The 23303-nt window shown below is 42.2% G+C and overlaps 1 protein-coding gene across 1 annotated transcript in view; it reads right to left on the minus strand.

Moving 5' to 3' along the window:
- The window catches only part of SLC23A2 (solute carrier family 23 member 2), a 139156-nt gene continuing 119349 nt past the window's right edge, over positions 3497 to 23303 (minus strand). Inside the window, exons 11-16 of the mRNA XM_018057363.1 lie at positions 20722 to 20869; positions 19682 to 19787; positions 13894 to 14023; positions 12676 to 12813; positions 9689 to 9784; positions 3497 to 7876 (exon numbers count right to left, since the gene is read on the minus strand). Coding sequence (XP_017912852.1) covers positions 7644 to 7876; positions 9689 to 9784; positions 12676 to 12813; positions 13894 to 14023; positions 19682 to 19787; positions 20722 to 20869 — 851 coding nt within the window. The 3' untranslated portion in view covers positions 3497 to 7643. The remainder of the gene's footprint in view (positions 7877 to 9688; positions 9785 to 12675; positions 12814 to 13893; positions 14024 to 19681; positions 19788 to 20721; positions 20870 to 23303) is intronic.

Consider the following 23303-nt stretch of genomic DNA (forward strand, 5'->3'; position numbering starts at 1 on the left):
TAGCTTTATCAACTTCTGGACATAAGTTGTTGCAGCCTTCAACAATCACAGCCACACTGATGAACTCAGTGTTGCGAACAGTATATGATCAGGATTTTATTCTGCTACCCGGTCTAACAATCTACTCTTTAATTGACAAGTTTAGTCCATTTATTGTTATTGGTACACTGGGCTTGTTTCTCTCATCTATGTAAGTCTGTCTCCTTCCATCACCAAGTTGATATGGCCTGAAACTATAATTTGAGCAATTATTGGCATTTTTTTTCTTTCCTTTGGCCTTTGCTACATTTTTTTTTTGGCCTTCACTACATTTTAACAACCAAGTGCTAAACTGCATCCACCCAAATTCATATATTGAAACCTAATCTCCAGTGTGTTGGTACTAAGAGGTAGGGCTTTTGAGGGGTAGTTAGGTCAGAAGGAGAGGGGATGACAGAGAATGATGGTTGGATGGCATTACCAACTCTATCGACATGAGTTTGAGTAAGCTCTGGGAGTTGGTGATGGACAGGGAAGCCCGGCGTGCTGCAGTCCACGGGGTCACAAGAGTCGGACACGACTGAGCGACTGAACTGATCCTAGGTCATGAGGCTGAAGGCCCCATGAATGGAAGCTGTGCCCTCATAAGAGCTCGATCTTTCACCCTTTCCACCATGTAAAGACACAGTAAGAAGATGGCTATTTCTGAACCAGGAAGCAGAAGATACCTCACCAGATACCGAATCTGCCATGCCATAATTTCTAGCCTCCAAAACTGTAAGAAATGTTTTTGTTTCTGAGCCACTCTATGATTTTCTCATAATCATAACGAACCAAGACACCATGTTTACCCAGATCCTTACTGCTTACCTTTCCTTCAGTTATCTTCTACAGTATTTCCTAGATTTGTTTTCCCTTGTATTTAAGTACTTCACCCAAAGTATTTAAATGGGGGCTTTTGAGGGGCTAGACATAAAATTCCAAGTTCAGTGTTTTTTTTATCTTCCAGTCCTTAAAAACGCAAGATCACATTGCCAACATCCATTGGATCATCAAAAAAGCAAGAGTTTCAGAAAAAACATACTTCTGCTTTACTGACTATGCCAAAGCCTTTGATTGTGTGGATCACAACAAATTGTGGAAAATTCTTAGAGATGGGAATATCAGACCACCTTTCCTGCCCTGAGAAATCTATATGTAGGTCAAGAAGCAACAGTTACAATGTTAGACATGGAACTATAGACTGGTTCCAAATTGGGAAAGGAGTATGTCAAGGCTGTATATTGTCACCCTGCTTATTTAACTTATATACAGAGTACATCATGCGAAATGCCAGGCTGGATGAAGCACAAGCTGGAACCAAGATTGCCAGGAGAAATATCAATAACCTCAGATACACAGATGACACCACCCTTATGGCAGAAAGAGAACTAAAGAGCCTCTTGATGAAAGTAAAAGAGGAGGGTGAAAAAGTTGGGTTAAAACTCAACATTTAAAAAACTAACATTATAGCATCCAGTCCCATCACTTCATGGCAAACAGATGGGGAAACAATGGAAAACAGTTAGGACTTTATCTTTTGGAGCTCCAAAATCACTGCAGATGGTGACTGCAGCCATTAAATTAAAAGACGCTTGCTCCTTGGAAGAAAAGCTATGACCAACTTAGACAGCATATTAAAAAGCAGAGACATTACTTTGCTGACAAAGTTCCATCTAGTCAAAGCTATGGTTTTTCCAGTAATCATGTATGGATGTGAGAGTTGAACTGTAAAGAAAGCTGAGTGCCGAAGAAGTAATGATTTTGAACTATGGTGTTAGTGAAGACTCTTTGAGATTCCCTTGGACTGCAAGGAAATAAAATCAGTTAATCCCAAAGGAAATCAGTCCTGAATACTCTTTGGAAGGACTGATGTTGAAGCTCAAACTCCAATATTTTTACACCTGATGCAAAGAACTGACTCATTGGAAAAGACCCTGATGCTGGAAAAGATTGAAGGCAGAAGGGGATGACTAGAGGATGAGATGGTTGGATGGCATCACTGACTTGATGGACATGAGTTTGAACAAGCTCCGGGAGCTGGTGATGGACAGGGAAGCCTGGCAGGCTGCAGTCCATGGGGTTGCAGAGTAGGACATGACTGAACTGAACTGAAAAATGTTAACTCCACTAACAGGGCTGATAGAAAATTTGGCATTCATGGGATGATCCTAGCTCTACAGGGCTTCATTTTTGCTCATTCTCTCTGGAAGCTTATGTACCAACCAACATGAAATAATCTCACAATAGTAAAATGTGATAGCACATACACCTTTTAAATGTCCGAAAACATGCAAAACTAAACAGTTAAGTGGCATAGAAATGTATATATAAGCAAAATTGTGAAGAAAAGCAAGGAAAGTGTAAACCCAAAATCCAGGGAGTGGGCCTCTCTTGGGGAGGAATGGGGGTGTACCAGGTGAGAGGTCCATGAGGTAGGGGGTGGGGCTTTAATACTGAAATGTGCTGTTGTCCCAACTGGGGGTGAGAACATGGGTATGAAATACCTCACATGTATTTTCCTCACGTATATAGTGGTGCAAGGTGCAACAGTTCATCTTGTAACTGGATCCTTAGCAGTGACTCATAGGTCAGGATATCGGACACTGGAAGCAGCAGGTTGAATTCCTATGGAAGTAGCTATGGTGTTCACTATGGCTCAAACGGCCAGACACAAACGAGGGATAAAGATGTGGATTTATTGTTGTTCAGTCACTGTGTCTGACTCTTTCAGAACCCATGGACTACAGAACGCCAGGCCTCCCTGTCTTTCACTATCTCCTGGCATTTGCCCAAGTTTATGTCCATTGAACCAGTGATGCCATACAACCATCTCTTCCTCTGCCACCCTCTTCTCCTTTTGCCTCATTGAAAAAGTCCCCGATGCTAGGAAAGACTGAAGGCAGTTGGAGAAAAGATGGGGGTGGACGAGCTCCAAGTCTGCTCTAAATTAACAAATACTCCCAAAAAGCACCTTTGGATTTGTCTTCATATTCCGCTGGGAACCATGCCTCTGACTGAATGAGCAGCTCTCAAGCTCGGCTTTGAGCTTTTTCTGGCACCCACACCTCAGCAATTCCTGTACCAGCCTCAACCCTAAAGGGGCCAAGATTACTCTGGGAACCTTAGATTTCACTGTGTAGACACGACAGTCTTTCTGGTCACCAATACCTAAAAGGTCTCCAGCCTCTAGATGCCACTAACTTACTAAGAGACTCATAATTTCACCCCAAAGCCCAGCATGAGTGCATCCTCCAACCAAGGTCTCCTTTTCCCGTTAGGCATTCTCCCAAGGAGACAAAGGTTCTCTAGCCATGGGGGCCAATGATACTTCAGCAACTGCTATCCTCCTTTGAGTTTTTAATGTATCGGAACCTGTTGAACCGAAATTTTTATTAGTTGATTTCCCTCCCCAGGTGATGACTTTTAATTAACAACAAGTTTCTTAAAGACCAGGCAAAGTACATGAACAGCAGAATCGAGTCCAGGAGAGCTTTTATTTGTACGCAACAGTTTTAAAAATACAGAATAAAATAGCTTTATCTCTACTATTATTCACAACATCTGGTCCAAATATTACATATTAAAATACTTAAACGTTTAATGAAGGTATGTTAGAAAAACAATATGAAAATTCTTTTTAAAAACGCCATAAAAGAATTAGACATAAAAAACAACCCCACCCCAAATACCCTCAATATGCAAAATAAAAATAAAAACCAAACAAAATCCCAGAAAGGTATATAGCCAAAGTCAGTCACAAAAACTTAAGGAAAATATAGGCATCCCTACTGTTTTAAGAACAGTCAGAAATTGGCTAACATGACAAAGGTTGCTATGAATGAACAAAAAGGGTTTTAACTTGACTGTCAGTAAGATGGCACCACTGGGGAGGGTGTCCTAAGTGCCAGGAAACACACAGAGCAATTCTAAGGAGGCTGGATGTCACCAGTGTAGGGTGAGGACAAGGAGGTCAAGAATAGCCTAAGAGGACAGGAATGTGTGAGAGGCAGCTGAAAAGGGATCTTCAGCGTTAACATGCTTCAAGGGTCCAAGGGCAGAGGCTGAATGCTGGCAAAAATGGGCAACCATCTTGCACTACTCCACTTGTGACTGCAGGAGGAATGGAGGGCAGAGGAGGTCCTATTCTCTGGGTCAAAACTGTAAGGGGACAGCACAACACAAGGAACATGTGAGGCCCCAAGTGTTTCCCGAAGACCAAGTGGTGGCTCGCTGGAGAAGTGGGCCCTGTGAGAGCTCAGGCTGCCAGGGCATTCAGGGGGGCACAGCCGGGTGAGCAAACCAGGAGGCAGCAACAGCCATGCCAGGCATGCTGCCCGCAGCTGTGTGTCCACCCCAAGCTGTGGGGGTGAGTATGCAGGATGCTGCCTTTCTGTGCACCAGACAGGTTCTGGGATGAGGCTTCTGCCACAGTTCCTTATTCATCTCCTATCTGGCCTGACCATTCTTGTGGCATTGATTATTATGGAAGATTATAGTTGTCAACTTCAAGTCTAAGTTGCCAGTACTAATATTTCAGCAGGGACATGAGTTAAAGAAATAACAACTTAGCTCATGGTCATAAAATATATGCGTGGGTAAATAAAGTATAAACACATACTAGAGATTCATCAATGGAGAAATTCTATCATCACATGACATTGTCATGAAAATTATCATTCCCTCCCTGGAAAACTGTGACTATTATCCTGGGTAGAAATATTATTTTACTATATGGAAATACTGCAATATTCATGCATAAACCAGGTTATCATCATGAAAGTCAGTATTCTACAGTATGAAGCAAATCCTGTGTATGAATTTGTTACCATGAAAACGGGAAACCATCAGGACCCTTGCCTTGATCAATCACAAGAAACTTACTACAATCTAACACTGAAGCCCGCTTAAGAAAGATTCTGTATCAGTAAATCTATGTGAAATTCGCTAGTGAGAATAAGAATGACAATTGCCTACGAAGACTGGAGCCATTTCCCGTTTTTCTATGATCCATGTTAGATATTTTATCAAAACCAGTGTGGGTTCTCCCTTGCCCCCCCACCAGTGATACTGTAGTGTCTTTTGTCCTATTTGTAAGTTTCTACTTTCCACATCATGATCATCAATATAAATGTGAAAACGGGGGGGGTAGGTGTTCAAGTGGGAATTGGAGAATGAATGCTCTGTCCAAGGACATTCACATTCAAAACATCCTACAACGGCCAACTGGCCAAAGCACGGGGTGTATGTGGCCCCAGTAATGCACACAGCAGGTGCACAGGCACAGTATCCCCCAAAACCTCCTCTTCAGGTATGTGCTCAAACCAAGAAACAGATGAATATAGTTTTTTTTCAACTACAGACTCATTCTTCAGTGTATCTGCAAGCAAGAGGACACTTCCTAACCTCCTGTGCCTTCCCCCTCATGGACAGAGAATCTAAGTTGGTCCCAATGGAACGAGAAGGGGGAAAACCCTCTTTTTCCAATAGGAGGTATGGGCACAGGGCTTCTTTGCACATTTTGAAGACTTGCACACATCCTGAGTGTTACCCATTGGGAGAGAAGATGCCTGGGTCAAATTAAGCTGAAGGGAACTTGTTCCTGAATTACCAATGGTTCAGAGGCTTTCATTTGGGTATTTGGTCATTCTGCTCATCTAGAGACCAAGAATGCTGCAAATCTCTGGGATGTTTAACAGTTTTCCCCACTGTTCAGAGGAGAGAAATTGGAGATGCTAAGCAAAATGTAAAGAATAAACTAGGCAATTAAGGTGACAACTAGGGCTGTCAGTCTTCAGGGCTTACCAAGTCAACAGGATGAAAATCATTAACCAGTGTGCTTCTAAATATGCCCCCCCCCCAAAAAAAACCCATACAAATTTAAATTTAGAGTCTTTCTTTACTTAATTTGCAATAAGGTTTTGGCAAAACAATGCAGTAGCTCTGGAGTGTTCTTGCCAGAACAGGCCTTAAAGCCCCAAACTTTACAGGAGTCAAGGAGGCCAGTTGTGGGGGCCAGAAATTCACCATGTGGATTCAAGGCTGCTAAGAGCCATGTGCCCACTGCCTGTAAACAATCAGGTAAATAAACACTTAAGAAGCACTATCTCATGAAACAAGGTCACTCAGACTTTTCCTTTGATTGAAAATTTCAAACCAAATTCAATAAGTCATTTTTGTCAGAAATAATGTTATTAATAAGAATTTAACAGAGGGGGACTGCTAGCTGCTTTTCTTATCCCTTCAACAAGAAAGGAAGCATTTGGTCAGGGGATCTAGTCTTCCCCTCTGGAAAATAAAAATCCAGCAGACATTCAACATGACAACCCACAGAAAGTCTCCTTAAGCCTTAATTGCCAGATGTGAATGGCAACTTAACTGCAATGATTAATTTACCAGGATGCAGAACCATTCAGTACGGCAGCTGTTTTGTCACCTGCCCTGGCTTCCCTTCTTCAGAAAACAAATCAATGTTTAACTTAACTCATGGTTTCTGGGCTCTGGTCCAGCAGTCAGTTTGATGAACAGATTAAGCATTATGTATTTACACTTTCATGGTATCAAGCAATACAAAACACAACCACAATAATGGTTACTGGCCTTCTAGAGCCATGACAACAAACGTCCCTGTTGGTGTCCACAGCTTTAACAAATGCTGGTTCCTTTCTTAATGGGGGATAGGAGATAAGGGACAAGTAATAGGGATTTTAGGTAAGAGGGTCACGTGGAAAAACACTGATTTAAAAAAATCCATAATCAGTAACATTAAATAGGAATAGAATCTTGTAATTACAAATACACACAACAATAACTGACATCCACATGTCAGCAGAGCCAAGATCCTCATAAACATCTGCTTGGTGCCTTTGTGTGGCACTCTATACCCATCACACCAGCCAGGAGTGATAAATACCAAATAGAGTGTCTCAGCTACTAGTAAAAAGGAGACCAATAAGAGATGGGTTGGCCTAGCTTGGGCCAGGGTGGCACCAAGAAAGCGTAATTGAGAATCAGATACTGATTTCAAGGTACTTTCCCTTCCTGTCCAATCCCCCAATTTCCATTCTATCTGTACAGACTTTACCCATGCACAGATTTGGGCACAGTGTAAAGCATCTCATTGTTTTCAACTGGCCAGCAGCCACCTATACACAGCATCAGGCATCATGAAATCACACTTGACCAGTCAGTTGTGACAATGCAAGGATACTGGTACCCCCTGACCAGAGGAGGTCTCTGTAAGTGCAGGTCCTGGTGCTTTCAAGGACAGAAAGCCCCTGAACCCTGGAGGTGGCCTGTAAGTAAGCTAGCACAGGGTGTTAGAAGGGGACTGAAAACAAGAAGTCACTGCAGACTTCAAGCATCCACTCCCACAGGAGAGCAGGAACTTCAAATTCAGTGACCATGACCATCAACAGATGTTCTCAAGGGCTTAAATAAAAAGATAGGTGAGACATCGTATCAGACATGATCACACCCACAAGAAAAAGCTACCTGTAATCTGTCTTAGCTCTGGGGTGGAGAATGTAAATGCAGATCTACAAACATATATGTTACTTCCTGTTACGCAGCAAGGAACTACAGGTTCATGCCTCACTGTGGCCAGGCCACAGGATGAGCTACGGCTATACTGTGGCCTGCGAGTCTTCATCTGAACTCCGGCTACTAGCGCTCTTCCCGAGGCCTTTCCATGTGTAGCCTGCAAAGGTTGGGCTGATGGGTAAGTAGCTGAAACATCTGTATTTTTTAATAATGTTCATGCCAAATGGTAAATCATAGGATTCCATGCCATCGAGAGACTTGCTCCCTTTGCCCACGCCCTTCTTCCATTTTCTGATTCCTCTTTCCTCTGGAGTACCTGTGGAACACACACAGCAAAACAAAAACAGAACAATGGAATGTTTAGTTGAACAGTTCTACCAAGAACTGACATTCTCTGCTTCTGTTGTCCCGTAGATTGAATGGAATAGGATGGCAGAAAAGAGCACTTGAGGAAGTAGTTGATGCTCAAGCCAGAAATCTAAGAATCACTAACCACTCAAAACAAATATTTCTAAAACACAGATCTGATCTTGCAAAATAGGTTCAGAATCCTTAGTACATCTCACAATGACTTCACTACTCGGTCACTGCACACCCACCACCCCCTCATCTAGACATCAGTTCAGTTCAGTTGCTCAGTCGTGTCCAACTCTTTGAAACCCCATGGACTGCAGCATGCCAGGCCTCCCTGTCCATCACCAACTCCTGGAGATGACTCAAACTCATGTCCATTGAGTCAGTGATGTCATCCAACCATCTTATCCTGTCATCCCCTTCTCCCACCTTCAATCTTTCCCAGCATCAGGGTCTTTTCAAATGAGTCAGTTCTTCACATCAGGTGGCCAAAGTATTGGAGTTTCAGCTTCAGTATCAGTCCATCCAATGAACATTCAGGACTGATTCCCTTTAGGATGGACTGGTTGGATCTCCTTGATGTCCAAGGGACTCTCAAGAGTCTTCTCCAACACCAGAGTTCAAAAGCATCAATTCTTTGGCACTCAGCTTTCTTTATCTAGACAAACCACTTTTTGTATTGCTTTGCTCCATTTTACTAGGGGGTGGGGTGCATTTGTCACAAATTCCCCACTTGTGGTCCTATGAGGATGAACTTCCACTGGTGTAACACTCCTGGCAATTCTGCACCCTGACAGATGAGTCAGCAAGAAAGACCTGGATTTTCATGGTTCAGCACTCCTGGATTCCTTTTCAAAAGTCTTTACAGTGCAGATAGCACTGGTACCTGCTTTTAGCTCCGTGGGAGCCCTAACAGTATATTTCTCTGCCTGAGCCTGGGTGATGAGGTCTATCCTATGGTGCAGGGCTTAAGAACTTCTCATTATTTTCACACGTATAAGCTATGCCCTCACATGGGCATTTCAGTAATGAAACTCACCATTTCCATCTGCCTGACTCCTTTGTCTCTCTCTCTATTAAGTGCTGACTTAAGAAAGAAAGAGGATATTACTGACCTCCCACAAATCTAACACCTTCCACCTACTCATGTGTGTGATTCCTTCTGCCTGATGTGTTCATCTCTCATTTCCCCAGTGACCTCTTCTTGATTGAGGCTTTTGGAGGTAGATCAAGGGCAAAATCTCAACAGAACCTTTAAGCTCAAAAATTAACATCACCCTTCTTTGACAGGATGAATCCACCAGTCTGTCCATGGCGGCATTTTACAATATAAAGTAGCCTTCGCTAGGAAGCCACAAGGCAGGCCCTGCATTGCATCTTAAGTCTGTCACCCAGCACTTGGCATAGGAGGAGGAGGAGTGCTGTCTGCTGGTAGCAGCTGGCTCAGAAGTATGTGAACAGGTCAATGAAAGCCAAACTGCAGGGCTCCAGGCAAGGCTGAGCAGGAGGGCAGGTAGCTGGAGCATGCTTAAGGCATCCTGCTGCCATATCACCATATACAAAGAATTCACCTGTTTTCTCCTAGAAATAATTCAGCAAGAAGGAAAAAAACTAAAGTGATTCATGAAAGGTAGCTCAAGGTATCATCTTAACCACTTTAGAAAAGTTTAATCAGTGATGGCTTTGAACTGATTCATGCTTCCTGCTTCCCATATTTATTTGGCAAAAAAGTAGGTCACATATGTAATAAGCATGTTTGATATATGCCACATACCTGGGATGGTGTTATCCAAAATAAAAGCCACACAGCCTCCTACAAACATAGCAGTTGTGAGAAGAACATTCAACACTTGATCGATTCCTGTTATCCCTAAAAACAACATAGCAACAGGTCACAGACAGAATAGACTTGTCCTTGACTTAGAAAGGAACACTGGGGTGGACCCTAATTGCCAGTCAATGCAGTGCATGAAAGTGTAAATTTCTATTGTGCATGTATAAATTTTTGCCAGTAATGCCTTAAACTGCTATGACAATAATAGTAAATAAATTACTTAAACTACCTTCAACAATAATCAAGTTACCTCCATAAGCAAAATTTCTAACAATGATTCACAGAAAGTAAATCTAACAGAGGGGACTTCCTTGGTGGTCCAGTGGTTAAGAATTCCAATGCAGGGGATGAGGGTTCGGTCCGTGGTTAGGGAACCAAGACCCCACATGCTTCAAAGCAACTAAGCCTGTCTGCTCAATGAAAGAGCCTGTGCACCACAACCAAGACCCAGCACAGTCCTCACCCCAAATCTAACAGAGTGGAGTTCACTCTGTAATAAACTATGACGCCTTCAGGAGTGTGGGGGGAGTGCTGCTTGCAGATTAAAAAAAATATATCAATATAAAAGATGGCTACTGTAAGGCTGAAAAACTTACAAAGTGAATAACAAGATGACAAAAATATTCATGAGATCAGCAATCAAATGAAGGGCTTCAGAATTCTGGGTTACTAATTAGTGCTTAGCTGCTTTTAATTTAGAGCAAATTTATTTGCAAAGATGTCATTATATGAATGAGATACATTAAAATAGAAATTCACACACTTTTTATATTTAAAAATATAATGATCTCCAACAGAAAAATAACAAGTGTGGTGAGAATGTGGAGAAAGAGAAATCATTGTGTTCAACATACCTGATGGGAATGTTGTGAGCAATGTTCCACAGCTCACCTGCTATGGAAAACAGGTATTCCTCAAAAAGTTAAACAGAACGGCCCAACAATTCTATTCTTAGGCATATACCCCAAAGAATTAAAAACAGGTACTCAAATAGTCCTCATCACCAGGCAGATTCTGTTATTTGTGAATTGCCTACACACTAAAATTTATTTGTAAACCCAAAATGAATACTTGTGGTGCTTTTAGTCATTCATGGACATGGACAAAGCAGTGAAAATTTTGAGTCACCCGACACACGTGTTCCCAGCTGAGGTTAAACAAGGTAATGCTCTGCCTTCTGGTTTCAACTCTCAGACTGTAAACAATATTCTTTTAGCAATCTGTATAATAACACATTTTTTGGGGGGCATTTTTGTGCTTCTTCATTGGTGATCTCGCTATTTAAATAAGCCCCACTACAAGATGGCCATGATATGCCTAATAGAGAAAATATGGGAGATGAATGTCATTCAGGCATGAGATCTAGTGCTACTGACTGTGTTCTCCTAAGAGCAATGGTTCAGGGTTTGCTAACTCTATATTCATGGGGATTTTAAAGAACATAACTACCATGAGAGAGAACTGCCTGTACTTGCACATCAATGTCCATAACAGTACTATTTACACTAGTCAAAAAGTAGAAACAACTCAAATGTGCATCAGTGGAAAAATGGATAAACAGATTATGGTATCCACATACAATGGAATATTATCTAGCCATAAAAATAAATGAAATACTTATATATGGATAAATCTTGAAAACATTCTGACAAGTGAAAGAAGCCAGACATAAAAAGTCACATAATGTAGGATTCCATTTATGAAACATCCAGAATAGGTAAATTCATAGAAATAGAAAGCAGACTGGTGGTTGCCAGGCACTGAGAGGAAGGCAAATGATGGGGGTTAACTATTTAATGGGTATGAAATTTTATTTTGGGCTGATGAGAATGTTTTGGAAGCCAGAGAGAGGTGATGATTAGATTATACAACATTGTAAATGTACTAAAATACCACTGAACTGTTCACTTTAACATGATTAATTTTATGTTATGTGAACATCAGCTAAAAAAAAAAATACACACACACATATATAAAATGATCCCCAATTCTGCATAAAATGTCAGCAGCAAAAGTTGTTTCTTAAGATGGTCTTCCTTCGCTCATTCTTTATGACATTTGGGTATTAACATAAAAAGGAATTAGGGACTTCCCTGGTGGTCCAGTGGTTAAGACTTTGTCTTCTAATGCAGGGGTTGCAGGTTTGAACCCTGGTCAAGGAGCTAAGATCCGACATGCTTTGTGGCCAAAATGTCAAAACATAAAACAGAAGTAATGTTGTCACCAAGTTCAATAAAGACTTTAAAAATAGTCCACATCACAAAGAACTTTTTTAAAAAGGAATTAAACATACACACACTACTATATATAAAATAGGTAACTAATGAGCGCCTACTGTATAGCACAAAGAATTCTACTCAGTGCTCTGTGGTGACCTAAATGGGAAGGAAATCCACAAAACAGGGGGGTATGTGTACTTGTATAATGATTCACTTTGCTGTATGATAGAAATGTATGCAATATTGTAAAGCAACTATATTCCAGTAAAAATTTTTTTAAGAAGGTTGATCTTGAACTCAAAATAGTTGTAATTCCAACAGAAAAACATGTATGGCAAAGTATATGAAGTTGAGTTTCAAGAAATTCTAATATAGCCTTAGTCTGAAAAATCAAAAGGTTTTACAGAGGCATTCTCCAAAAGGGTAGGGTGCTGATTTGTTTGGCTTTAAAAAAGAAAAAAAAAAGAACAGATGAAGTCAGGGAAAGGAAAAAAGAAAAAAGGAAGAAGGGAGACTGTGCCATGCACATCAGTTATATGCATTTGCCAACTCAAGTGGGGAGTGCAAAGGGATTCAAGTGAAACTTCGGCCAAGTGGGACTACAATGAAATACACAGATGAACATTCACTGAAATGATTCCTGAAGTTTCATGAACTGGTGGTTGTGGTTCCAGTTTTGCCATAAGATTCAAGGCCTGTTTCTCCTACCTGTGACAAGAGGGTTCTGTCTGAGGTAACTTGGAAGGACGAGCCCAAAGAAGATTGAAAATCCAAGCACAAAGAGGTTCCGGGAAGAATTTAAATCAATGAACTGCAAGTTAGAGAGTCCAACAGCTGTGATCATTCCTAGAGAGAAAACATCAGACCACAAGATCCATTATCTCACCTATGGCATGGATGACAAGTACGCTGTCCAGGGCAGACTCCCTACAATGGCCTTTCTCTGTCCCATCAGAAACAAGTTGGGAGACCTGTGTAGTATCAGGATGGAACCAGAATGTGATCACTTGATCCAGGCACTATCTGGGTTTATTCAGGGGCATAAACATTACACTTTCTTTAGACCAGGCAGAAAACTAAAGACAATGGTTCCCCTTAAAAACTCAACTCAAACATTTCAATTACATTAGGATATGGGCTTGAATATCAGGTCCCTGATTACTAACATGAATGGCACAGAGATAAAATTGACTCCCTTTCTGTAAAAACTGACAGTTTTAAATGGCCCACAGGGAGAAGATATCTGAGCTTAAATCAATTAGAAATGGCAACTAGGGACTTCCTTGGTGGTCCAGTAGTTAAGACTGTGCTTACAATGCAGGGGGTGTGGGTTCGATTCCTGGTCAGAGAACTGGGAACTAAGATCCCACACGGTTGTCTATGGCCATACCATCCTGAACATGCCCCATTTCATCTGATCTCAGAAACTAAGCAGGGTTGGGCCTGGTTAGTACTTGCATGGGAGATCCCACATGCTGTACAGTACGGACAAACGAAAGAAAAAAGAAAAGAACATTGCTCTTGAAGGTCTTATCTGCAACTAAATCCGTAATGGAATAATTCAGATACAAGAAAAGAAACAGCTTCTATACCACATTAAAATATGTGATATCCAAAGATATCCGCAGAGGATATTCAAGGCAGCATGCTTTCAATAAAGCATGATAAGAATCTTAAAAAAATGGCAACTAGAGACTAAAATTTAATCTGATTTTTCTTAGCTCAGTTATTCTACCGTTAATATCAATTCAACTCAGAAAGAGATATGCATTTCTATGTTTATATATGTTTATAAGGTATATCCTTTTGTATTTTAAAATAGAAATTTATCATTACCTTCAGTCTCACTGAAGGAATTCCTTAGCAATGTGAAGAAAGAAAAGGAGCTTGAGAAGAAAGCCAACTAACAAAGAAATGGAATTTTACCAAAGAGAGTACAGAAGAGGGCACCAAGCACAGGATCTGGAAGGGAGGCGAAGAGGGCACTGAACTTTCCGATCATGCCCAATGCGAGCATGAGGGCTGCGCCGTACTGTATCACCCGACGACTGCCAACCTGCAGGACACACAGAGGGCAGAGACAGGCATTCACCTTGAGGTCCTCCAAGAGCATGCAGAACTACTCAGGTCCCAGCAGGCAAATGTGACCAAAACCCACAGACAAAATCTACATTACTCTTAAAACTTTTAGTTAAGAGGGTCTAACTTTACAATGAGGATTGATATCAATACATTAACTACTAAAAGCACATCGAGGGTAAAAAGATTCTCACCACCTTTCCTTCTTCCTATCCCATCTGGTTCCTGCTGGAAGCTGACTCCTCTGCTTCATTTGACTATGGGGACCCCAGGGCTTGACCTATGGGTCTCTGAGCCCTGGGCAATGTCACCTCACTCTGCACTCATTCCTGAGCTGTGGTTTTGGGTTTCTTAATGCCCACAGCCACCAGCCAGGATGATCTTGTAGTGTCTCAAATCCAAAATGCGAAAAGTACACTTGGCCCCTGCTTTTCTTCTGGGTTCTGGCAGATAAGACAAAACAGTTCTGGAACTTCTCCTTCTGGCATATTAACCATGAGAGGTGGCACAGCCTAGAGACCACTGTGTGCAGGATTCTAGAGCCGAGAGGCCTGACTCCTATCTCTGCTCCGTCTCTAACCACATGACGGCATTAGCCTCTCAGGGTGGCAGGATCCTCATCTCCGTAACAATGAACAGTGTGCTTCTGCTTTGAGGATTAAATAAGCTCCATGTAAAACAGTCTTAACAACACCTGGCAGGCATTAGGTTATTTGATAGCCTGCCACTTGAACTTGCTTCCTCTGGCCTTTCTTCTGTCCACCTGTCCTCTGCACTGTAATGGAGCAACCTCTTTAACATCATGATTTAGGAGATCAGGTCCCTGCCTAAGTCTTCTGGTGCTCATCCCCCTCCTGGCCAGTTCTCAGACACATATCAAAGTACTGATACTACCCTAAAGCTATCTGCTCGGCAAAGCCTTCTTTCATTCCAAGGCTCAACTCTCCCAACACTGGACTTCTGCAGCATCACACAGAGCATTCCCATGTGGTCCCAACTTTATTGGTTAAGTTTGATCTCTGCCTTCTAGAAGCTTCTAACTAGTCCACTGTCACCCAGGTAGCAAGAGACGGAGCTGGCACTGGGCTCAAGAATCCTGCACTATTGGTCTCTACTCTGTGCTGCTTCTCCCAAGAGAACATCCTGAGGACATAAACTGAATAAAAGAGCTTCCAGAAATGGAATAGTGTCCACAATGCTTTATGTGTGAGTTACAATGAACAGGAATGGCTATTTAATAATTAAAATGAAATGAAATGTAAAAACGGACTCAGTCGTACTAGCTACATTTCAAGTGTTCAGCAGGAATAAGCAGCTGGGGGGGTCCCTCAGGGGATAGTGCAAGTACAGAACATTTCTACTACTGTGCCATTCTCCTGGATGATGCTGGGCTAGACCTTCCAAGAGCTTCTCAATGAGCCCAAGGGTCAAGTTCAGAGTAAGAAGCAAATCTTTTACTAAGATACCCAGCTAGAATCAGTCACAGCTGATGCTGGAGCCTAGCTTCCATTATTCCAATTTACAGCTCCATCCCATTATACCACCACTTAGTGCAGGGATGCAGCAAAAAGGGTCATGCGAACTGGCAATGGAGCAAAAATGACTTACGCTTGGCTGTATTACATGATAAGGAAGCCTTTCATTTACAAAAAGCAAGCATTTTCAGCAAACATTTTCAAGGACCAGCACTTCAGAGTGAGGGGGAGGTGATGGATACAAATATAAGTAAGTCATAAGCTTATGATCAAATAATGGTACTGCTGCAATTACTAGGTTGTGGGTTGTCCAGTAGGAAGAAAAAACTCTGAAAAGTTGGGGAGGATTTCCTAGAGATGGTCTTGAGGGATGAGTAAGACAAAGAGCAACCAGACAGAGGGATCCATCTCCCAGCAGAGTCAGTCCTGTTAGATGTACAGTGGGGAGGACTGGGCTGGCCCTAAGGATGCCTGAAACGATAAATCTTGTATGAAAACCATGCATGGAGGGCTGATCTCCCTTAGACGCTGTCCAAAAAAAGCAGCAAGTTAGTCACTCTTTTGTTCAACAAACATTAACCAAGTGCCTGTTATACATTTCTATTCTAAATACCAGAGACACAGCCCTAAAATCCCTGCCCTCCTGGTGCTTATGTGAAGCCTTCACATCTTTCTCACTGCACACTCCCTGGAATCACTTCCTAGGCTCCCTTATGATCTCCTTGAATTGCAGCTCTGTGTCCAGGGCCACTGAAAAATTGACACTGCATTTCTGACTTTCCAAAAGTGTTCAACAGGGTGGTATGCTGCAGAGGAAAAATGATCTCCTTTCGGACACCATCAAAAAAGATAGTATGGCCAAGAAGATGGTATTTATTCTTCCTAGAAATAAACTTAGGTCTAAATATTGTATAACAATATCTCTAGTTTGCTTATCTAACCACATGCTAAATGCTTTACATGAAGTAATTCCAAAATTTTGCAAGCTATTGTTAATAGACAAGGGCATAGAAATTCAGAGAGGAGATGTAACTTGCCCATGATCATGTTAGAAGAATATGATGGAGCCAGGGCTGAATCCAAAGCAACCACCTCCCTACCATGTCATGCTGCCCTTTTCTGTGGGACAGACAGTGGAACACTCTCAACATAGCAGTCCTGCACATGGAACCCAACCCGTCCAACCTGCAGAACTTCAGAACACACAGCAGGGTAGGCAGCCTCACCTCTAATCAAGTAGTCAGAATGTCCATGTCTGTACATGGAATGCCGTAACTGGATAAAGGATAGCAAATAGTAGAGTTGCCAGGAAATGAAGACAGATCCTCAGAAAGAGCCACAGATAGCCCTCTTTCTATATGTTCTGGAAGATGGATACAATGGTCCAGACTAAGGCTGTCTAAAAGAATTGCACACAATGATGGAAATGTTCTGTATCTGTGCTTTCCTTTGGCATCCACCAGCCACATGTGGCTACTGACTACCATACTGTACAACACAGATCTAGACCTAGAACTGCTAGATTTCACATATGAGTTCTTATCAGAAAAGCAACTGTTCCAAGCCCTTCAGCTGGATAAAAGACAGGATACAGCCTTGAAACTTCTGCTTCCTTTTTCCTGAGCAGGGATCTTCCATTAGCCACATGGTTTAGGCCACAGAGAAGCTTCTGGTGCTAGTCCTACTTCCCAACCCCAAGGCATCCGTGTAGATGGCTCAATCATAGCCCCTTGTGAGTCAGGGTAACGTAGCTAACTCCAGGGCCGATAATGCCCCTCAAATCAATAAGGCCTCTGCTAGGGGAAGTAGCTCCAAAGGAATTCAGAGAGAAGATCAACTGGCTCAATTAAAAAATGCTGGCAGGGTGCCTTTTCAGAATAAGCCAGCACCATCTAAATTATAATAAAGGTAATTATTCCTCAAACCATCTCAGTAATGTTTTAGAAGGAACCCTGATGACAGCACTATTTACTCCCTATAGTGACTCTAGTTAAATTATCTGTGATGTATTTTAAAGAAGTGCAGAAAGAGAGCTGGCTTATTAAACTGTTTCCCCAAAAGTCCCTCCATCTATAATAATTTTACCATTATGTTATTTTGGATTAGTTATAGGTCTACAGGTTCATGGCAGCAAACTTGCTAGAGTTAATGGCTTACACCCCATTTGGTGCCCATTTGACCCTCTCCTTAGCTCTGTGGTGCTCAGTATCTGCAGCAACAGGACCCAGGCATTCTGAAAGGAAATGCCCATCAGGCAGCCTTCACATGTCATGCCCTCACATGCGTAAGGAGAGACAGGCAGCAGGCGTGGCCACTGGCACACCTAAGGCTGAGTTCTGTGATGGCCTGGCCAATTTACAGAAAAACCAACCAGCAAGTCAGGCTGGTACTATGTATGCTCTACTCCCTCTCACCTGGATTTGCAGTTAAAATTAACCAAACTGAGTATCTGGTTTCTTTTTCCTGGTTATAGAATCGTGCAAAGAGCTGGAGGAAGATTTCTAATTTTAAAGAGGTCAAACGATTCTAGAATGCTCCAACTCACCCTCAAGTCAGTCCATCTTGGATGATGGTGAACCAGTTCTAACTGTGTCTAGCTGCTCAGCATACAATGGCCAGGGCCTGGCTGCATTCCTCAACACCCTGGGCAAACAGCAAGCATTGGCCCAAAGCAACTGGGATATAAAATTTATTTCCTAGTAAATCTGAAAGGCTGAGAAGCAGCCTCCTTGTTCCTGAAGCTAGAGTGTGGTATGTATGCTTGGAGTGGGCTTAGGGGGAGAAATAAGAGGGGAGGACTTCAGACCAGGTACCACTTCAACCTGAGTGACTTGCTATGGCTTGTTCTGTTCACTAACTCCACAACAGATTTCATCTGAAAGAGAAGAATGATGCTGCTACACTTTGAAAACTGCATTAATTCTTTACTGTAAGATTGATTTATTTGTAATGAGTAAAGTAATTTCTGGGGCTTCCCTGGTAGCTCAGCTGGTAAAGAATCTGTCGGCAGTGCAGGAGACCCTGGTTCGATTCCTGGGTTGCGAAGTTCCCCTGGAGAAGGGACAGGCTACCCTCTCCAGTATTCTTGGGCTTCCCTGGTGGATCAGACAGTAAAGAATCTGCCTGGATTCAATCCCTAGGTTCAGAATATCCCCTGGAGGAGGGCATGGCAACCCACTCCAGTATTTTTGCCTAGAGTATTGCCATGGACAGAGGAGACTGGTGGGCTGCAGTCTAAGGGGTCGCAAAGAGTCAGACATGACTGAGCAACTAAGCACACAGACAGAATGCAATTTCTAATCTAGAATTAGTGCCATCTCCTAACTGGTCTCCTGTTTCCACCCTCTTCCCAGACCCCAGTTGTCTACTTCCATCATAGCAGCCATAGTAATTCTTAAAAAAAAACAAACCGGATGGACTCACACCCTGCAGGACTCTCTCCCTGACTACTTCCACTTGGCCTTTGGCAGCCTTTAAAGCCTACATGACCTGGTCCTCAATTACCTCAAGAACCTCATCTGCTCTTACCCAACGACCCCCACTCCCATCTATGCTCCTGTCCCACTGGCCTCCTTGCTGACCTGCAGCATGCCAGGGTGGTTCTGTGATAGGGCTCTGCGCTGGCAGTGCTCCCTGCCTGAATGCCCCTTCCCTAGGTACCTGCACGGTTCCGTCCCTCAGCTCTGTCAGGCTTTGCTCAAGGTCACCTTCTCAATGAGGCTTAGCCTGATCACCCTAAGTTATGCCCCTGATCCCCCCATTTTGCCCCATATTTCTGTCATACTTATTATGCTTACTATTTATTGCTTGTCTTCCTCTGACAGAATGTAAACTCCATAAATGATGGAAATATTTTTCTTTTTCATTCACTGATGTATCCCAAGTGCCTAGAATAGTGGCCTGGCAAAGGGTCAGTGCTTAATAAAAAATTGTAGCATGCATGAAGGAATAGCACCTGAATGCCTGCCTACCCAGGCCAGTCAAGGGGAAAGAGACCTCTATCAGCACTCCAAAACTCCATCAATAAATCAAAAAGAGATGGGGAAGAAGACAATCTCAGCATTGGAGGCCATCCTTTTGGAACTCACAGTGGCCAGACCAATCAACAAAATGGATCAACATTTAGAGGCCCAACCATTTAATTATAAAAATATCTGTACCTTAGTAATTCCCAAAACTCCAATGTTGGGACTGGATGAAGTAGAGCCATTCCCAGTACCAAAAATGCCATCGAGAACACAGGAGAGACCCTCCACGAAAATCCCCCTAAAATGTAAAGGAATGGAGTAAAGAAAAACATTAATTCAATGGGAGAAATACTCTGAAACAGTCTAAATGGTTATGACCCAAAGGCAGGGTCCACAGACCTGTAGCCTCTACGCTCCCCAGGAGGGGTTAGCAATGCAGAGTCTCAGGCCACACCCCAGATCTGAAGACGCACATTTTAACAGGGTTCTCCATGCTCATTCAACTTTCAGAAGCACATCTCTGAATCACACATTAGATACAAGTGTTATTTACTCATATGCAGTAGCTCCATTAGAGAAAAATGGAAAAACTAGGGCTCTAAACACCAACAGAAGCAATGCAAAAGATGCAGAGATATCAGCCCTTTCATTCTCATGACACACAATTCCTTCTGGAAGGGTGGCAGCTGGCTGGGAAAGGCAGGATGATCCAGGCTACTTTATTTTCTTTACAGCTTCTATAGGGCCCAATTTAACCCCAGCATTGAGAAACTAAACACTATATCTACTGAGAATATAAGCTTCACAGCTCATAAACCTCTAGATTCTACAGGCTTCATTTATTCCTGCTCTTGTCTCTCTCTATATGAATTGTAACTGTGAAATGAACAGTAGGGAAAACAAGAAATCAAAGAGGACAAAACATCCATGACCCCAAACCAAGCAAAGAACAATGGCAGTGTCTGGCACTTGTTTTGGTGAGTTTAAGGTCTGGAAAGATCTCACAGAGAATGTCTTATATGATTGTCACCATGAGAAAAAAGGGTGGGAATTCTGCTCTATAGTATTTGGATGTGGAAAATGAGAGCAAAACGGGCAGTTACTTATTCGAAACAGCCAATAAAGAGCCCTGATGCTCGGCTACTTCATGTTGAAACTCTTGACTGTCCAAACCAAAGAGCCAAGTATGAGGCACTTGGCCCTGTGAAGAGTTCATTTTCTCAGGAACCCACCTGTTTATTGCATGGATGGGAGGCGACGGGGCACAAGACAACCTTGCACAGGCATAGTAGTCCCCAATAGACTCGATAATACTGGCAACAACTGCACTGAGCATGCCGATGACACCAGCTGCAGAGACGGTGGGCAGTCCCCACTGAACTAAGGAAGAAAAACAAGCATGAAAGCCTCATAAACTTTCTCAGAGGGGCAGGCAAAAGTTATCAGGATATTGAATCATTCAGTATGTCAGGATCTACAAGAACCATTCAGATTTTTAAAGCTCATGGTAACTATTTGTACATATAAGTCATCAGTGCAAAATGCCTGGGAATAGTTCCCGAGTTGAATGAAAACAGTCATAATCAGGATTGGTCTGCTTTATTTAAAAGAAGAAATTGTTTGACTAGAAGAGGTGGGAGCTCCTCTTTCTTGCTTCAAAGCCACACTCAGTGTCTGCTAAATTAGAATTTAACGCAGCCTGCTATGTTGGGATGGGTATTTGTATGCAGAGAATGCTTAGCCCTGCTGTGCAAAGCATGGTACGAAACAGTGCTCCTGTCCAGAGGGAGGCATCAAATGAAAAAGCAGTGAAGTCATCACGCAAATTTAAATTACAACAGTAGAGCATGGCACAAAGTGTAGTCAACCCTTTTCTAGTATAATACCAGCACTTTTTAAAAAAGTACACCATGTTACAGAAAATTAAAGAGTTCCCTTTAAGAAAGCAAAGCAAAGACCTCAGGTAGATTCATTTTGAGTATCCAGATTTAAAAGTATATCTATTTGGACATTGAAAACCATTGATCTTATTTAATAAAAACAGCATGAGGAACCTTCACTGTTAAACTGAATAGACTTCTTTATAAAGTACCTAGACTTTCTTTCCCTGAACTATTAGTTATTACAGAGCTACTAAGCAGAAAGTACATGAAGAAAAATGTATAAAATGTCTTGTGCAGGGGCCAACAATATACTGAGGGATCAGGACACTAAAAGATCTCGAACAGTGCAATGGCTGGATGTTGCAATCAGTACCAGTTAGGAAGTCAGGAAGTGCCACAGACCCTGTTGAAGAAGAGTCTGGAAAGCAGCACACTGAGTGGAGAAGGTGTTCTGGATGGGCAATCAGTGGATGGACAGACCGGGGAGAAACAGGCTGCTGCTCACCAGAGGAGGCCTGGGGCAGCTGGGGTTGGAAGGCCTTGACCAACCCCCTGGAGGGCCTTGGCCTCTGTCTACTGGGTCATGGGAGCAACCCCAAGTTTGGGAGGAGAACGGAAACACATAAAGTAAGGTGTACAGACTATCCCTTGGGTGTGTGTATGGACAGAACTTTTCCTTCCTGGAGCTCACTTTACCCCATGGGAGCTGACCAGGGGATGTTGAGGCAGTCTGTATTCAGGGGTTCAAGGTGCAGAGTCATCAGCAACTGGTTTGGTCAACATCTTGTCCCTAGATTGGTTTGGAATAGATTCTTCACATGCAGATGATTTCTTTACCAAGCAACATTTTGTGTTTTCTAAATAACCTTTGATACAGTTATCTTTACAGCAATATGGTTTCATTTATGTATCTAGATTTTGGGGTGGGAGTCTTATTTTATTTTGCCATTTATTATTTATCAGAAATTGCATTTTCTCAGACTTTTTACTTAAATTGCTTTCTTATCTCCCACACTTTGCCTGAAATCCTCAGGAAGATTTTTAAAATCTTTATCGCATTTACTTCAACATTTAAAATTTGTAATCTTAATTTTTGACTGCTTTTCCTTCAGATTATTTATTTAAAATTTAAACCTGTTGGCTTCCAGCCTTCTATTTAAGCCTGTTATTTCATCTTTCTTTTTATCTAGAACTTTTAGTTTGTTACTTGATAGCAGGGTTTCTCAGCCTGACACTTTTGACATTTTGGACAAGAAATCTATATTTTAACAACCAGTCCAAGTAATTCCTAGCATACTAAAGACTAAGAACTATTGGTCTAGATATATAAAAACTTGTCTCTGGATTAAGATACATGAAAACTTATCTCTGGATTAGGAAGTATGTAAGACTACACCCTTCTGGCTCAGGGAACAGCTCCTTATCTAGGGAAGCTCTGGCAACAGAGGAGCTGGTAGCACTCAAGGGCTGTTGTGAAAAGAAACCAGACAGCACCCTCTGCAATCATAATGTTAAGGACCTGCCCACTTAGTTATGCCTCCCTGTGCACAGGCGCCATGGTCCCTGAGCAAAGTCTCATCTCTCAACACATGCACAGCTGCTTCTCCTGGACAGCCCGCTCTGTGTTTCTATTAATATTTCTGCTCATCTTGGGAGCCACATGTACAGGCAGAGAGGACCACCCATATGTGCTGTGGGGGCTTCCTCCTACCTCCCCTCCCATGCCTTCTCCTGACTCTCTCATCAACTGACTTTTAATCTCATTTTACCTCAGATTACATGTATGTTTATGAACCTTGTATGGAGGGGACAGGCATACATAAATACATACTTATACCATATAATCTGATGAGATTCAAAATGCTTTAGAAAGACTAAACTTTTTACAGTGTTTGTAAATGTGTTAAGACCAGGAGGAACAACTGCCAGAA

The sequence above is a fragment of the Capra hircus genome, chromosome 13, assembly GCF_001704415.2.
Source record: "Capra hircus breed San Clemente chromosome 13, ASM170441v1, whole genome shotgun sequence".
NCBI classification, from domain to species: domain Eukaryota; kingdom Metazoa; phylum Chordata; class Mammalia; order Artiodactyla; family Bovidae; genus Capra; species Capra hircus.